Source organism: Diprion similis, chromosome 10 (genome assembly GCF_021155765.1).
Source record: "Diprion similis isolate iyDipSimi1 chromosome 10, iyDipSimi1.1, whole genome shotgun sequence".
Lineage (NCBI taxonomy): Eukaryota > Metazoa > Arthropoda > Insecta > Hymenoptera > Diprionidae > Diprion > Diprion similis.
Genome location: NC_060114.1, coordinates 22,148,471 through 22,165,612, shown reverse-complemented (window position 1 = coordinate 22,165,612; position 17,142 = coordinate 22,148,471). Strand labels below are relative to the sequence as shown.

The 17,142-nt window shown below is 40.5% G+C and overlaps 1 protein-coding gene across 1 annotated transcript in view; it reads right to left on the bottom strand.

Moving 5' to 3' along the window:
- Positions 1-4,316: 4,316 nt before the first annotated feature.
- The window catches only part of LOC124410833 (metabotropic glutamate receptor 7-like), a 60,218-nt gene continuing 47,392 nt past the window's right edge, over positions 4,317-17,142 (bottom strand). Inside the window, exons 8-17 of the mRNA XM_046889491.1 lie at positions 15,335-15,586; positions 10,448-10,603; positions 7,963-8,089; positions 7,546-7,657; positions 6,438-6,661; positions 6,049-6,329; positions 5,543-5,847; positions 5,282-5,410; positions 4,776-5,183; positions 4,317-4,588 (exon numbers count right to left, since the gene is read on the bottom strand). Of these exons, the coding sequence (XP_046745447.1) occupies positions 4,989-5,183; positions 5,282-5,410; positions 5,543-5,847; positions 6,049-6,329; positions 6,438-6,661; positions 7,546-7,657; positions 7,963-8,089; positions 10,448-10,603; positions 15,335-15,586 (1,781 nt within the window). The 3' untranslated portion in view covers positions 4,317-4,588; positions 4,776-4,988. The remainder of the gene's footprint in view (positions 4,589-4,775; positions 5,184-5,281; positions 5,411-5,542; positions 5,848-6,048; positions 6,330-6,437; positions 6,662-7,545; positions 7,658-7,962; positions 8,090-10,447; positions 10,604-15,334; positions 15,587-17,142) is intronic.

Sequence of the window (17,142 nt, the reverse complement as noted above, 5' to 3'; positions counted from 1 at the left end):
CCGTATTGTATGAGTACTGATAGGGGTTGTAATACGTGTAATACGTATTAGCGGTGACAGTAATAGTGGCAGCAGTAGTTTAAATAGTAGTAGTTATGTACGGAATATCTATTGGTCAAGGAATGTGGACGAGTGTATTGGAAATTTGATTTTTACGTAAGGTTTGAGACTGCCATATAAACCTAAATTAATACGGGTTTAGCACTACTCATGTACGAGTACGTATGTACATTTATATTACAAATCAACTGTATAAAATTTTGACAAGTATCGAACGCGCATAACATTAATTATACCCTTACTATTTATAGTAAATATCTATAACTATACGTGACTAGTCTGATTTCATGAAAATATTTCATATATTATCGCGGTTTATGGTATTGGCTAACGTCATTTCCCGAATAAGATGAAATACTTTTCCTCGTTACATCTATTAGCTAAACTTCTAGTAACAGTAACAAATAGAACAAACGCAAATATGAATGATGAGTTTGAACATTTGAATCACCTCATTGAAAGAGATTCGCCCATTCTAGGCCATATTTATATATTTTCTCAAATCTGCGCATACATATAATACTGGTATGTACTATTACATATAATTTTGTAACTTTATTTCAGTCTTAACCCTAGGTATTTACTCTAGTTCGTCTCTTCGTTCCAAAAATCACCGCAGACTTACTGTCAAAAGGAGTTAGTTTTGATCGTGACAACCGTACTCTTATTGCCACGACGTATAACCAGTTCGTACTGACTATACACGACAGCATTTGGAAACGCTTCCTACCAAGGGAACGAAAAATCACTAATTCGGTATATCCAAGTTGTTAAAATATACAAAAAGTACTTTAAGTATACTTAATATAGTACATAACTAAAGCGACGGTTAATTTTTCTGCCACGTCGGTTACATTCGCGATGCAGATTCATCATGCAGGCCACTGTCGGCCGGCCGATACTGGCTGAATCTGCATTACCAGTGCAAGCGGCTTGTCCAAAAAAGTAGCCGTTTCGGAATCACTACATACCACTGCACTGCAGGTGCATAGCTGTTAACGCCCGAATCCACACAATTACATCTCGCCTGCTCTACCGGCAATTCATACAAGGTGTTTCCGAATAAACGGTGCAGCATGTTGAGAGAAGAGCGAATATTGGTAAAACAGGTCTACCGAGTTACGATCACTTTAAGGTTACTCTGGATCGCGATCACTGAACGCCTTCAGCATAAGTTATGAATAACGAAACAACTACTTGGCCTGATACATACAACTGTGCAACACGAGCAGTTCCGGCTCAGTCGGAGAACTTTAAACGCGTTACCGACCTATAAATCCTACCGATATTCGTTTCCCTGAGTGGTAGGCAACCCAACAGTACTTCGGCATTTATACGAAAACACCCTGTATTACATAGATGCATGGCCGTTAGCTTCAGATTCTAAATATACAATTGTTCATTAGAATTGCAATTCACTTATTCTCCGAGCAATTCGTGTTACACACGAGCACAGCTAACTTCTGTGCCTCCATCTGGATAATAACGTTATTATAATTACGCATTGGCATAACGAGATGGACTACCTGCTGGGTAAGAAGCATTGGAAAGAATATTGAACCGTGGTTAAACAGAGAGTTATTCTGTCAGACAATCTGTCTTCGTTCAATCAGCTAAATGGTAGGGAGAAATTCATCGGTACCGGCGGTCAGATGCGCACGCGCACTAGGTAATATATCTGTAACCCTTACAGTTGTCAAGCCCTCACTCTTTACGCTGTTCTCATTTTCACCGTATCGTCGAAGGCATAGTCGAACTGCGAAATTGCGTTACTTCTTGTGCAGCTACTATACGTTTGTGACGTGCTAAGTGTTACCGTATCTTTTGTATATTTCATTCTCGGTTGCATGCCGGATTTATTGACTCATTACTCCGCTTAAATTGGCTACTCTTTCGTCACGACTTCCCGGCCGAGAGTCTCCCCCACTCTATTTCAGTTTATTACCGTAAAGTTTAGTAAATTATGCAACAAGTCGGCGTCCATTCGTTTATCCCCAACTTCTTATGCCGGTTCGAGTTTGCGTGAGGTTTTTTCTTACTTTCATTTGTTTTGTCATTAATCTTCATTAGACTTGCTGATTTTTGAGCGTTAATCTAACATTATATTGTATCATTTGTAAATTTGGCTATTGTTGAGCACCGAGTGAATTGCATGCAAGTCTTTTACTCAACTTCGTGCGTATGTAATTGGCGTCCTCTCAAATTATACCGAGCAGCTTTCATTTTCTCGTTTAATTTTTTCCCCCGTGAACGAGATCGAGTAGATATCGTCTTGCGGTTTCATATACCGGGTGTAACCTGTGCCCTGTAACTAAGTCGATGCTTGTGAAATTTTTCAATACCGTTGGTCTGGACCCTAATCTCTAATCTCTATATCACGGATGAATAAGTGAGGTTTTTTAATTTCTTCATTTTTTCTTTGATCAAAATTACGATTATCATAACATGACACTCTTGTGCACTGATAAGGCAAGTGGGGGATTCGGGCCCGTGTCATCTGGCCTTACCAACGACTTATCAGCTAGCCTCGTATTCATTATCAGTAACGTAATCACCAAAAATAAGAGTGGTTTTTCAATAAAAACTGTTCGCTGAATAGTGCAAATGACGCTTGTAACCTTTGCGGCGGGGAAAAAATATATACAAGTTACGGAATAATCCCTCTGATGCCCGAAGATTACTCAGCGATTCATTCCGGTCGAACAAACTTAACCCTAGGACCCTACGTTGTCTATACGATACAAATAACCTACACACGGTTACGCGCACCCCAGAACTGCAAATCAACGCTGCTAACGGACTGTTTGTCGTAGAAGGCATTTTTCATTATTTGAAAGACCAAAGAATAGAATGGTGTATGCGAAAATAACTTAATATGAATTTTTGGCGTGAAAAATTCGATCGAGCAAAGTAAGAAAAATGACTTTAGCCGGCTGTAAGAATTATTTCGGGTTAGGGGTACCTATGTCTAGGGTTCTAGGTGGTCCTAGGGTTAAGATTCGGCCGGATTGAACGACAGCATCGAAAAGAGAGTTTGTATGATTATACACATTATTGAACCCTGCGTTCAATTGTCAGACTCACAGCTCTGATCAGAGGAATGTGCAGGACTGGAAAGTAAGTATACCTAGAGTTTATAGAAATGGACAGAACAAGCCTATCTTCGTACAATGGATGAGCATTCACACATCTGTGTGTAAGAAAGAGAGAGAGCGAGAGAGAAAGAGAGAGATACAGAGGAACATGGATTGTCTATCGCTCTGGAGGTAAGCATGCGCAGTCGAGACAATCTACCTCCATAGTGCGAAACTACCGATCGTATTTAAGTTAGTTTAAAAAGATATGGTTCAAAATTGATCATTACTTTCAGCGTAAAATCAAATCATAACGATCAATAAGTGTATTGTTTGGAAAAGGCACGAGATCGAAGGACAAAAATAAACGTTTCACAGATAAGTTGAATGAAATAGTTTTTGTACAAGCACATTATGACAACTGCAAGCCCTACTTTATATTATAAACAAATTCAACATGTAATTCTTCTTCACACTTAGGGTTCCGAAAGATCCGGTTCTTAGAGGTAGTACATTTGCCAATGGGTAGAACGTGTAGTTCGGTAGTACGATAGAAGTATCTTCCAAAAACATTTTGAACAACTCATCCATAACAAAGTTAAACAAATTGTCTATAACAGAGTATTGTTGAATTTACGAAATCATGATAACGATATTAACTTGCAAAAGTCTTATCGTGATCAAATGATGAATTTCTTCACACATTATTACATTAACACACGTTTTTATGGTATCGGGCGTACTGTAGTAGTTGCAGACAAAAAATTGAGAAACAAACATATTAAACTTCTTTTTTTTCCAACTAGTAGCCACGTCGCTATATGTACACGCGATGTATCTATAACTAAACGTCATATCATCGCTATAAAGATTATTTTTCATGTTCCACCATATTATACAAAGCATTAATATTTTTTAAAACGATTACTGTACAAAGATTTACAACGATTGTCATCTTTTTGTATAGAATAAAATTTAAGCCGAAAAAATTTAGGTTTATCAATACTACATGAGAAATATTGAGCTATTTCTTTTTGAATCGTGTGTTAGAAGTTTAGCTGAAAATCCCAGAATTACTTTGTAATTCTTCAGTCAACGTTTCTGTTCTCGAACGGCCATGGAACGGCTCCACCGTGTAAATTGTTAACCTTATTTTTAATTCCGCCATAATGCGCGTGCTCTACCTCCAGAGGAAAAGAAGGTTTTGTTATCTCGGTTGCTCTTACGAATCAGCAGAAAGGCGGAGCATGCCCTCTCCATTTCTATAAGCTTTATGGTGGTAAGAATTCGACTGAAGACGATTCCTCTAACGCCCATGTAGGATATCCCTATGCAGTTGAATTGCCGATCTCGTCCGATTTGTTGACTTGGTTCTCCAGATTAGATTGCATAGACACCTTCGCGGAGATGCTCGGCACGTTTGTCGATTTTTCATACTCCACGGAATCGTTTGACTTGTATAAAGAAAAAACAAATTATTCAGCCAACTGTACTCACAGTGTTCCTACCGCAGTCACGGATTTTTGAGACGCGACGGCCTTTACATGCACATATTTTTATTGTACTATGTAATATGAATTGCTTGAATAATTGTCATTATCTGGCAATCGACAATGAAGGTTAATTGTATGTAATGGTCACCTGCACAGAGCCAGATACGGATTCATCTCGACATCCGTTGGACCTGTTGTGAGTGGGTGGCGTTGGAGTATCCGTTATCTCGGACAACTCAGCCACGGTTGATAATATGTTGTCATCTCGTTCATACACCTCCTCATCCATCTGCAACATCGCCAGATCATCTTCGCCTGATGAGCGATGTTCCTGACTCTGATGAAGGTGTATTAGAGCTACCTAGCTGACGGACGATTCTTCCACCGACGGGCTTGCCAAGGCTTGCGATTCGCCGTTCTCGTGTTTCAACTCACCGCGAGTCTGCCTCGTCGGGCTACTTCTAGAACCGGATGTTACACTTTGCATCGTTTGACTTCTCGCTCCGGAGAATCTCATGCTGTAGGCAGGCCTGTTCGCTCCTTGAGGCTGAGTAGCCTGTACAGTAATTAGAAATATTTGCTTAACTCGAAGCGACATTCACGCATGCGAGGCATGCACGTGCACTATGAAGAAGCTGGGTATAACTGACTCACGTTCGCCTGCCCAGGTCTGACGTTCTTGTATGGCTGGAACAGCACTATGTATACCTTAGGCGTGAACAGACAGCCCAGAGCAACGGTTGCTGAGATGTTGATGCACATGCACATACTAGCGATCTGGATCTGTTGGATAAAGTTTGATTTGTCTTTTCACAGCGGGATAATATTATACCTGAACGCGTTTGATCCGCCTATAACGTGAAACACTATTTTTCTTCGGGTATAAGTGACGTATGTTTACCGTACAACTCTTACCTTGTAATCGTTGTTGGTGCCGAAGTAAATCGGAATGAAGGCAAGCCATACTATACATGTGGAGTACATGGTGAATCCTATGTATTTGGCCTCGTTGAAGTTTTCCGGGATCTTGCGTGTCTTGAACGCGTACAGCGTACACATGAGGATCAGTATCATGTTGTACACGAGAGACATCATGAGGGAGAAGGTTGAAACGCGGCAAGTTAGAACAGCGGTTAACGGGTACGGATAGATTTCCTTGGTGTCTGGAGGCTCGATGATTAACCATACTATCGCTCCGATTAGTTGAACTGCCGTAATCCCTAGGGATATACAGAGGGAGATTCATAATGTAGGTTTTCACAGAACGTAATTCATTGCGACCCTACTACGTTGGGTGTGGCATCGTAATAATGTCTGGACTAACTTTAGGACCCATTTTTGATTTCGGATAAACTACGCCGATACTGGTGGCCTGAGCAACTTGTTCCTCATGAATGCCGAGTGTCTGGTTCGGAACTCACCAATAGCAATAGCGACTTGGCTCTTCGGCGATGTGTACGATGGCCGTTTAATGCTTTTAATCCCCTGATTAAAAATCCGGGAAATCCGATTGGTTTTGGTGAGTATGGCGCTGTAGCAAATACTCAAACAGAGACCTAGTCCTATCCGAAGGTAGGTGCAATTCCAAGTGGTCGGTCTGCTCAATATGACGAAACTCATTCCGTAACAAGAGAGAATACCAACGAGGAGTACGTAGCAGAGCTCTCGCCCGGAGGCCATGATCACCGGGGTGCGATTGAATCTATCGTTGAAAGGATTTCGCTCTTTAGATTTAGGTGAAAGTACCGGAGAACACTGTAATCACAATGCCACGGTCGTTGCTGTGTGGGTTAGTTTGAATGAAACCGACCTGATAAAGACAGCTGTGGTGAAGAGGGTGCTGAGGATCCCCACCGCGGCAAATGTTAGCGGAACGACTGCCCAGGGGCTCGTCCAAGGTATAACTTCAGCCGCTAACTTTATGCACCGGGTTTTCGTCTTGTCAGGAGCGTATCCCGGATCACAGCTGCGGCAAGTGTCGTTAAACACGTAGGCATCTTCCCGACAAGCAACGCAACTCCAGCAGCAAGCTTCCTGAAATAATTTTCCACACTGATTAGAACGACTCCGACAGCCATGGTGAATAAACATCTCATGCGGACGAGCTCGGTCGCCCTAAGCGACGCGCACCTTTACCTTGGAATTTTCTAATTCAAAAGGATTTGACGGTAAGAACTGTGTAGTAAGATGTGATTCACCTGAGTTCGTAAGATCGAACTCCTCGGCACGGAAACACGCGATTATATCCGAAAATGTCTTCAATGCTTCACTCCCCATTCTATTTGAAAAAGCAATAAATAGAAAGAACAGGGTCAGACCGCGAAGGAATGAGATGTAAAAAAATGTGCAGATGGTTCGGTTGAAATTTCGCGGTGGCCTTTTCTTATATTCCCATCTGCAAATTCCCCACGTGACGTGAAATGCCTACGCGTGAGCCCTTTAAAGTATCTCTGTATTACACATACGTAATATTGTGCTTACATAGGTAGGTATATGTATACGAATGTACAAATACATAATGTACATCCATGGCTATAGATTTTTGCGGCACCTCTACGCAAGAGAACATCAATTTCCTCCGTGTCAATGAAAATATATAGGTGTACTCTCGATATTACTTCGATTCGCGAGGATAACTTTCTATCTCCACTCTCACATGCTGCATACGATAGCATTCAGTAGCATTCCATTCCTAGATTTTTGCTAGCTACTCAAGATCCCTTTACTCGCGACAAATCATGTTTATATTACGTTTTCCATGTTAAACGAATTGAGGAACATCACTCTAGGTAATAGCTATTCACATACTTGTTCCATCCCGCCGTATTTATACCACTGCTATAATTGATAAGTGTCTGTAGTATAATACAATGGAAAGAGATTTGATTGATGTGCGATCTAGAAAAAGATGCAATCACCTGAAAATTCCTGACGTGACCAAGAGGACAGTTTTCGCTGCACGTACTCCGTGGGATGTTCTCTTCGCCGGGACCCGTCGCCCATCGTGTCATGTTGACATCAAGCTCGAGACTAGAATAATGCATGGCTGCCTTAAAGAAGTTCAGCAGTTTTATCTATTACATTGAAAATAATTGAAAATTGAATAGGATGTCTATATTGTGTATGTACATTATTATTTTACTCTTATACCCTGAAGACTTTACCTACTTCGTTCGCAAAAAACCAAGTTCCCTGATACATGACCTCTTGTAGGAGGCACAGGTTTATAACGTCAGTATCAATAGTAAAAATCGTTAGAATGTTTTTGTACTTTGGTCTCAAACGCTTGGTATTAGCGCATCATCTACAGAATTATCCAGGGAATCGAAACTCACATTTCTTTCCAAGTGCCGATTGGCGTGTAATCGAATCGTCCTTCGTCGCTATGCTGGTACTGATAAATATTGTAGAAGCCAAAAGCATCTCCGTCAGAATTGAACTTTATCTCAGTCCCTTGCCGCCCTGAAAGTGAAAAATCTTTTGGAACTAGATTCAGACAAATAATTGTAATAACTTTGAACAGTGGCCCAGCAATTAGCCATTAGATATACCTATAAAGGTGGTACACCTTGCTGTTACAAGTCGTCTCAAGACGAACAATAAGTGTGCCGAATTGATGTAACGTCACAGTAATAGAATAGCAGAACCACGCTGCAAAGGTGACCTCAAACTTGAGTGTCTGAGTGAGTGTTTTATCGAAAATCAAGATGGTCCTTAATCATTTCCTGCCAATGGTGGGAATTGCATCAATTTTAGTTGAAGGAAAACGGAAGGCGTGAAGCTGTTTTCGTTTCGCAGTCTTGGGTCGGCTACGGGATCGATACCGTCGACATATAAAAATTTGTTGCTCTGGTCCTTTATTGTTGAGGCACGGAATCGTGTACGATTCAATACTGCGGATAATTCATACATATGTATATATGCTATACCCGCAATGCCGCTCAGTTTACTCTTTTTCATTCGTCCTCCTTTCTCCAGAAAGTAAATGGATAGAAGAATCTTTGACAACAGTGAATCCGCATGAGGAAATAGTTTTGTAAATCTTGTTCCGCGTTCTCACTCATCTTTACTTGTGATTGCACAAGTCTACCTTACTACAATCTTCGAAGTGATACCGAAGAGAAGGAAACACATCTAATAACCGTTATCATTAATCAACATACTGATCAATTGACCACCGGACTCAAGTGCTGCGAATAATTTCAAAAAAATCTGCAATTTCAAGGGATCCAGACAACTTTGGATCACCTCTCATAAGTTAAGATTATTCTCGTATAACAGTTGACTACAGGTGACATCGAGTAACTGTATGTGGTGTGACATGACATCGATTGATTATTATCATTGGTATGCTTTCAAATACTTTCCTACCAATAGCTGGGTCTACCTTTACCCAATCGATGTAAGGGGCAATCTACCCCAGCTTGATTTTTGTCAAGTTTTTTAGTATTGGGTTATGCGATGATAAATATTTTTTTTCCAAAACTACTACAGAATCGCTGTCTATAGGCAGGTGTGTTTCTGTATAATGTGACTTGTATGACGTCACTTATTCGGTCAATTGGTGTTGACGCAGGTTCGTGGATATCGATATGAGTTTCCAGCTGCCACTCTCACGTTAATCTATCGCCGACTGCATGTATATCCTACCCGGAATGGCTATGCATATTTTCTACATATTACGCATGAACTGCATTGAATATTGCAACAAGGCTACCCATATCAATTATGGTAAATGTAGCTACTTGTCACTTAGGAAATGGACGTTGAGGGGGTGCTAAATATCGATATGCGATAGTGAATCCTTGCGTGAAGTGTTTTTAATCATGGACAATCACTTTGTTGTTTATTAAAAATATCTATCCTAAAAGTTAGTTAATTCGAAGCGTCGAAACTGAGTAGTTTCGTTACGGTGCGCAAAATACAATTTCTATTCATGTATTACGGTAACGTCACATGAATGGGGAAAGTGACGTGAGATCGAGTAATATTTTGTTGCAGCGTTTACAAGTTGAATAATCCAAGATTTCGACTTTTCGACAAATTCGAAACTACGGTTATTAGATGATACGCTTCACTTCCGAAATAAAAACCCCTTGACATGCAACACATTTTGACGAAGGAAGTGAGACTGTATTATATCTTCCTGCAGAAAATTCGGAACAATAACCAGAAGAAAAAAAGAAAATGAAAACAAAAATATAACATTATAAATGGTAGGAGGACAAAAATACTCCTAAACGAAAGAATTGAGCTCTTCTTCTGCAGGTGACACGGGTTTACAATGTTAAAAAAACCTACCCTTTTCTTACAGTGAAAAATATGGATAACTGCGAAACAGATGCCCAATGTAACCGACGGGACGACAGGCTGGTACGAATTGACCTCGTACGCGTATGTATGACATATTATACGTATAAATGTACACATGTACGTACATACAAATGCATTTTGTGAGCCCTATATTATTTTGCTACACCATGGAGGGACATGTTCATTTCTGACTTATTTTACAGCCGTCTTCTGACTATTATAAAATCAAACGTTTGTTACTCTCGCATCGGGAAATTTACCGAATACCTATACTCATGAAAGTAAATCTGAGCAAATAGTTTGCAGCTCAGATAAACTTATTCAAGTTCGGGAAGCTCAAACGTTCGAGCTGTCTTGGAGCGAGGGTTGGTTTTCTTCTATTTACTGTATTTCATGCACGAGCCGCAATCCCTCATTCGTCCTATACTTCATAGGCTACCGTTGCGGATTGCGAAGATTAGGAGGCGTGATAAATTCCTGCCGAAATTGTATAATTATTATACTCACCGACGAAAGTTACGTTGTGGATATAGTGAAGAAGGTGCTGTCCTTGCGGAGCCGGCTTAAGGACGTCGCAGAGATAGTGAGCCGTACCGCGACCGCGGACGCACTCGTCCTCGATGATGTTATGAACTGCGTAGGCCATGGCGTAGACAGCGTCAACTGGAAGCATAAAAGGAATATCCGAAAATTTATACTGCGGATCTGATTCATAGTATAGCTCTTGTAGTCGTGGTTGAGGAGGAAACTGCAGTTAAAAGGGACACGTTTCAATTGAACTAAATTATTTTGGAATGTGTTGCGTACAATGGATTAAAACCGGATACGAAAGACTCGATTTCATAAGTACCGTTATTGATCCAAATGTCATATATCCTAAACAATCGTTATTTTGAAAGTTCCAGTGAGCGTGGAACTTATTGTACTGTTATGATAAAAGTGATTTGTGACCGATGTTAGATGTATTACGTCTCTGGTCGAATAACGAGAAAAGTTTCAAATCTTTCGGTTCGACTGATTGATTGACGGACTGCTCTCGATACGAAAAGTTTGTCACCACCACGGTCAATACGACATTCGTGAATTTGGACATAACGTACTCCGCAGCCAAGAGTCTTGGGAAGCTTGATTGCTCTGCAGGAGCATGAGAAACACAACTTATAGAAAAAGTTGTCGGAAGAAAAGGATCCGAGAATAAGGAATCGTTTCGCAGCACCAATACGGAGAACCAACAATCCAGATTCACGTCAGCGTTGATATAACTGACCGCTGATCAGCCAAACTTTGTACATACTACACGAAGTAGGCACACGTCAAAAGGCTGATGAATCGAGGTTTGTCTACCAGGGGAATCATGGAGCAATAGATGCGCCGAAGCGATTATTGTTCAAGCTTAAGACCATTATTATAGTGAATTAAGAATACAGAATTGAAAATGTATTGTGAAAACCTGAAATATTCATATTATCAACGATGTTAGAACTTTCATCCGACATCAAATTTTTGGCATAACCTAATGTTGATCATTTTCTTAGGGTGCTAGGTTCGACAAGGTTCTACACATGTATTTGGGTAGTTGGAGTATAGTAGGTAGAAGAGACTCTTATTTTGATCCAAGAATAATTTTGTCCAGCGGATGCTTGGAAAGGTCAATTTTCGAAGCCATTTTTGAAGAGTTCAGTAAAACGACGCTGGCGTATGCGTTTACTCATTAGGGCTTTCTTGGCGCAGGCGTACTTTCCATCAATTTAATTTTACGCATCGCCAGTGATACCATTGAGTTGTGTTCAACCTGAAGTTTGCGTGCTCAGGTTAAGTTTTATGTAGCTGGGCCCATGCCTCTGAACCTATTGACTACCTTTGATTTACTTCTTTTTTATTATTATGTCGCATTCGTTTGCTTGTAAAATCAAACTTTCCTTTACGGTTGATGAAAAAAATCAGGCGTGTTAGACGTGCGGGTGTGCGATACCTGACTTCACACTTCAGACTCCACGCTCGTGGGAAATCACCCACGTTCCGCACTTGTAAGACAATAAGGGTTTCAAGTTCGAAGAAATTTCGATACTGGATATTGTAGATAGTTTTTAGACGCGGACCACATGTTGAAAGGAGGCCAAAACTACGAGGTGAAACACCATTCGTAGATCTGGCCGAGGCAATTCCCGTAGCAGTAAAAAAGTAATTTACGAAACTTTCTGCGAAAATTTTGCGACCTGAACCTGGTCACATGCGTCAAATACTCAGTAGAGCCACGTTCACTTCTGGCACGCTGGCACTGCGTCTATTATGATTGCGGGTATAAAGAAAATTCGAATTGTCCAGAACACACGTTGGGTGTATTAAGTGTATCAAGTGATTCATTTTTATTCGCTAGAAGTTTACGATCTCTCGAGGTTCATAATTGAGGGTAACGACCCGTTATGAGCTCATCATCAAAATGACTTGAAACAATTCGCGATGCCTCCTCTGTGATTTCGTATTGTCGGCTTTTCTCGCCGTCTCGTTGTCAGCTGAGATTTTAAATTACGTAAACCAGGATTTATTCGATGCCAGGTGGTTTGGCGGATGGGGTTCGGTCCGTCGTAATTACAGAGGGGGACGACTGCTTTTTATGATTATAATAACTAAAGTAATAACGGCAGTAGGAGTTTTCTAAAACAGGTGCCGCGTTTTCTCTTTTCGTGGAATTCACCCCGTAGTAAAAGCTCTCGGCGTAATAATAATAAAACCTCGACTTCTTTGCATGAAATTGGTCGACGGGGCGACGAGGCGACGGGGGGAGGAGGTGGGTGGATATCACCCGGAAGGGAACTCACGGCTAAAAGAATGACAAGAGGATAGACCATAAAGGGAGGAGAAAGAGAGAAAAAGTGGCAAAAGGCATCGAAAAACCAGGAGTGAAACGGCGAGCCGAAAAAGCGTTAATGTCAATATGTCTGATAATTCTTACAATTGACTGAAATCAGAGTGACTTGAGGTACGTAGCTAACTTCTATTCCTTTCAGTCAATGTCTATTTTGACTTATTTCCTTTCTTTTGTGTGTATAAACGTAATTGCTTTAAGATAATTCTACCATTGGAAAATTTTATTTACTATTTAGTTTGTACAAATCAATAAATTGACAAGGCTATTTTTCGAGTTCAATGATGTTTTCTTTCGTTGATCAAAGAAGTATCGCGTGTTCAGAAACGTAGTCAGGATAATAACTCGCGCAGTTGGCGAAGCCTGTATTCTGATTCAATTGAAAAACATTTGATCCAAGTAAAAGATTTCTTTTTTGTCAAGTTCAATTGGTACATTGGATAACACCGTTTCCTACGTGTCTGGTTTTTTTTACTGGATGGAATGTGGAGGAATACCTACATTTTATCAAAGCCTCTTACAAAAAGAATGAAACGGTTCAGCCGCAACTGTGAGTCTTATATATTTTCAGTAGTTATAGTGATTGAACTTGAATTAAGATTTGATTAGAATGGATCATTTCTCTTACCCCTGTGCAATAAAACCGGTGGAAGAAAATTAATAACAAAAGAAAGAAAATAGAAAAGAGAAAAGAGATTATCGCGTAAAATTTATTGCTGTGCCATCAATTGAACTGATTCCGTATCTATACTCTCAGCGTTGTTAAATCACCGAGCGAACGTTGCTGGGTTATAATAAATACACCCATCTTACGTACAATGAAAAATATTATTATTCTTCATAGAAGAAGTCGCGGAAAGTGAACAATTTTTTTTATAATCATTCAGGTGATTATCGAGACGTTACCGTTTATAGTTCATCTGCTGTATTGCTCGATCAATTTGTTCTACTACCTGAATATTTTACTGCCATTATTGAATCCCACCGTCTATTTATTCTCATTATTTTCTCGCTTGTAGTTTATACTCTTGGGAGAAATCGAATTGGGGTATGACACGATCGTATATACAGGTCTGGAAACTCTCGCGGTGCGGGTGAGTCTCTTATTGAAGCTCAAGGTACAGAAATTCGCCGCAGAAGTTAGAGCAATGCAATCTCGTAGTTGTCGAACATTTTTGAACCCTAATCCATAACATCCATTTTGAATTTCAAGGTTATACTTGATTTTTGCTTATTTTATTCTACACAGGTAGCATATTCACTTATTGAATTTATTCATGAACAAAATGGAGGCACTACTATACATAGAACAAATCTAACTGGAATAGATTAGGTGCTGTGTTTATCACCTGCAACTAGATTGCAGCGCCTCCACACTCCCGCCTCAATAAGAGACCCACCCACAGCGCGGACGTTTCCGGAAGTGTTTTTGCGACCGTGGGGTACGAATGCGATGGTTGATTTTAAACCGGAAGCAATGTCTAGGGTACCGATCTAGGTTGACATATCGCAGTACAAGCCAATAGCACATCTACTTACCGGCCGTTACCGGGGTGTATTGCGATACCAACCTGAATTAGAGGCTACCCTGAAAACCACTTCAGTTTCAGAATAATCCTCCCCATGTGTACATCAACCTTTCAGTCAACTGAATTTTACACAGAGCGCATACGAATACGATTAATTAATCCCCTGAGGACAGAAATTCTCTCGCGCGATATGGTGGAGTGCGAATACGGAACAGAGAACACAATCGAGCTATCGAGTGCCGTGTTATACGAATGGAGATGTAGGTTCCAATTATTTATTCCAATCAAGCAAGGGCTAATTAAATAAAGAAAAAATTCTCTCTATCGCCTTCACAAAAATCTTTACCGACAATATTGTCCAGCACGTAATCAGTGATTCGTAATCTAATTGTAAGTACGTCGTGGGAAAATGACGCATCAATTTATCGATCGAATCTCGCATTTTCCGCCACCCGCGTATGCAGGGAAGCACTCTTGACTTTCATGACGGAGGTTTCACTGTATCAAGTTTTATTTCGCACGACTTCGTATGTACATAGGTAACATATGTATGTAGGAATTTTCCCGGCGATGTATGACATTTTCGTAACAATAACAAACTCTGTTAAAGCAAGAATAACAAGAGGTTCGCTTCCATCTCAGTTGGGGCATGTAAACCGTCTATGATACATATTGTCGCGTGACTTTGCCGAATCCCAGCAGAATTCACCTCGGAAGCCTCGAGCCTTGAAAAATTCATTTTAAATCTGGTCTGCAGCAGCGTTTCCAAATATTATATTATCAACCGGTATAAGATTGATCGAATTCCCCTTGCGGTCTAACGTGATTGACTCTACGATTTTTGTGAACGACGTTGTTATCGGACCCGGCACGATACCTGAAGGGGAAGTGAAAAAAAAAGTCTTAAACATTTCGTTCGAAGAATTCTAAACAACGGAGAATCGCTTCCGTACACAGATGCTGAGATAATAATAATTGTTAGCGATACTTCTGACTTACCGACGAAAGGCACGAGCCCTTCTTGCTCGTAGTCGATCAACTCCTCGTCCCCTGTGCACCTCTTAGACCCGGGGGGAATCGTGGGGCCAAAGCTACACTTGTGATGCTGGGACCAGAATTCTCGGTACCAAACATTACGGCAGTTGATCATTCTCCCCGGTAACACTGGATGCGGTAGGTTTCTCTCCGATTGCTTGGCACAATCATCCTCGCCTATTCGTGGCCTCAGGCTTCTGTAGTATCTGTCAAAACCTGTGACAAGAGACGTCATGTAACACACTTATACTGATTCCCATCCACCCCCCAAGCGATCCTTAGACAGGGTGTGTGCTGGTCGGTTTGTACGGACCGATAATGAGCAGCCAGTGAATTAAATTTTCAACCAGACCGACGCTACGTCAAGTTTGGAAACATTTTCTTTCGGCTCACTCCACCTTGCCAACTTTTAAAATTCATATATTCAGGCATCCTGAGCAAACGCAGTGCTCGAAATATGTATACCTATACCGTAAGCATTTCTCCAAAGGAGCTGCTCGGACTTGCTTCATTTTGACAGATGACAGTTAACGATAACCTCTCTCTTGTCTATTAAAAAAGGTCGGCTTACACCGCAGTCGCGATCCACTAGATACGCATTTGCCAAGCTGCCGACCATTCTAGTAACATTTTTAATAAGTTGGCTACACTCCATCTAGCAGAAGTCACAGGATTCACAGCTCCACAAAGATCCATATCCATGATGGATCGTTAACAGACATCTCCAGAAATCCACAATATCTATGGTCAGATTAAAATCGATAGATAGATGTCTATAGATGCTTATGAATATCCATGCGCATGAGTGGAGGAACCATAGACACATACCAGGCGACGAATCATCGCTCGCCTCTCTCACCATAAAAGAGAGATTCAAATTATACGAAGCTCCAGTGATACCTTTTCGTTTACCCCGAATTTCGTTCAGCATCAACGTACAGTACTTCCTCGTTATGAGAGAATTTACCCGTGTACCTGAGGGCTCTCTACCAACTTTGCCACGGACTCAGTGTTATAAGCAAACGAGCGATTGCTTTGAATCATGCGTGTTTGGACACCGGATTCGTATACAGAACTGTGATTCTCTTATAACGAGGAGTGGTAATGATCATCGCATCTATTTCCAAGGTACAAGTACTGTACTTAACTGTTCTTAAGTGCCTAATCTATATTGCTTGGACCTTGGACTTTTTGTCTGGGGCAGAACAAAATGTGCATATGATAATTTTTTTTCCAAAATTTTTTGATGATACGTAAACAGGAGTGGATGATATAAAAATATTGTCGATTAAAGGTAGCAATTACTTCGTACACAAAATCCATGATATATCCAATGAAGATCTATGTGGATATCTAATAAAACTCTACATCTATAGATCTATGAGATCTATAAGATCTTATGAAATCGGAGTGTGTATGAATAATGGATAGAAAGGACGTGCGTTGGAAGTCCAAATTTCTCCTCCACAAAATCCAGGAGATCTCTATTCGAGATCTGTGTATATATCTAGCAGAATTCAACTAGACGTACATATAACAAGCGGACATTTGAATCTCTAAGAGAGCTCTAATGTACTTCATTTCGGTTTGAATGGATGCCTAATAGTGGTATTGTATATCCATAATGGATGTCCATGGTATTATATATATATATTCCGTTGATAGTGCTCGACAAAATAAGTTGGATAAGTAACGAGCGTGCAGACGAATGAATTTTTTACCGGGTATTGTTTCGTGAAAATGATCTTCTGCATAAAACTCTGAGGAATTAT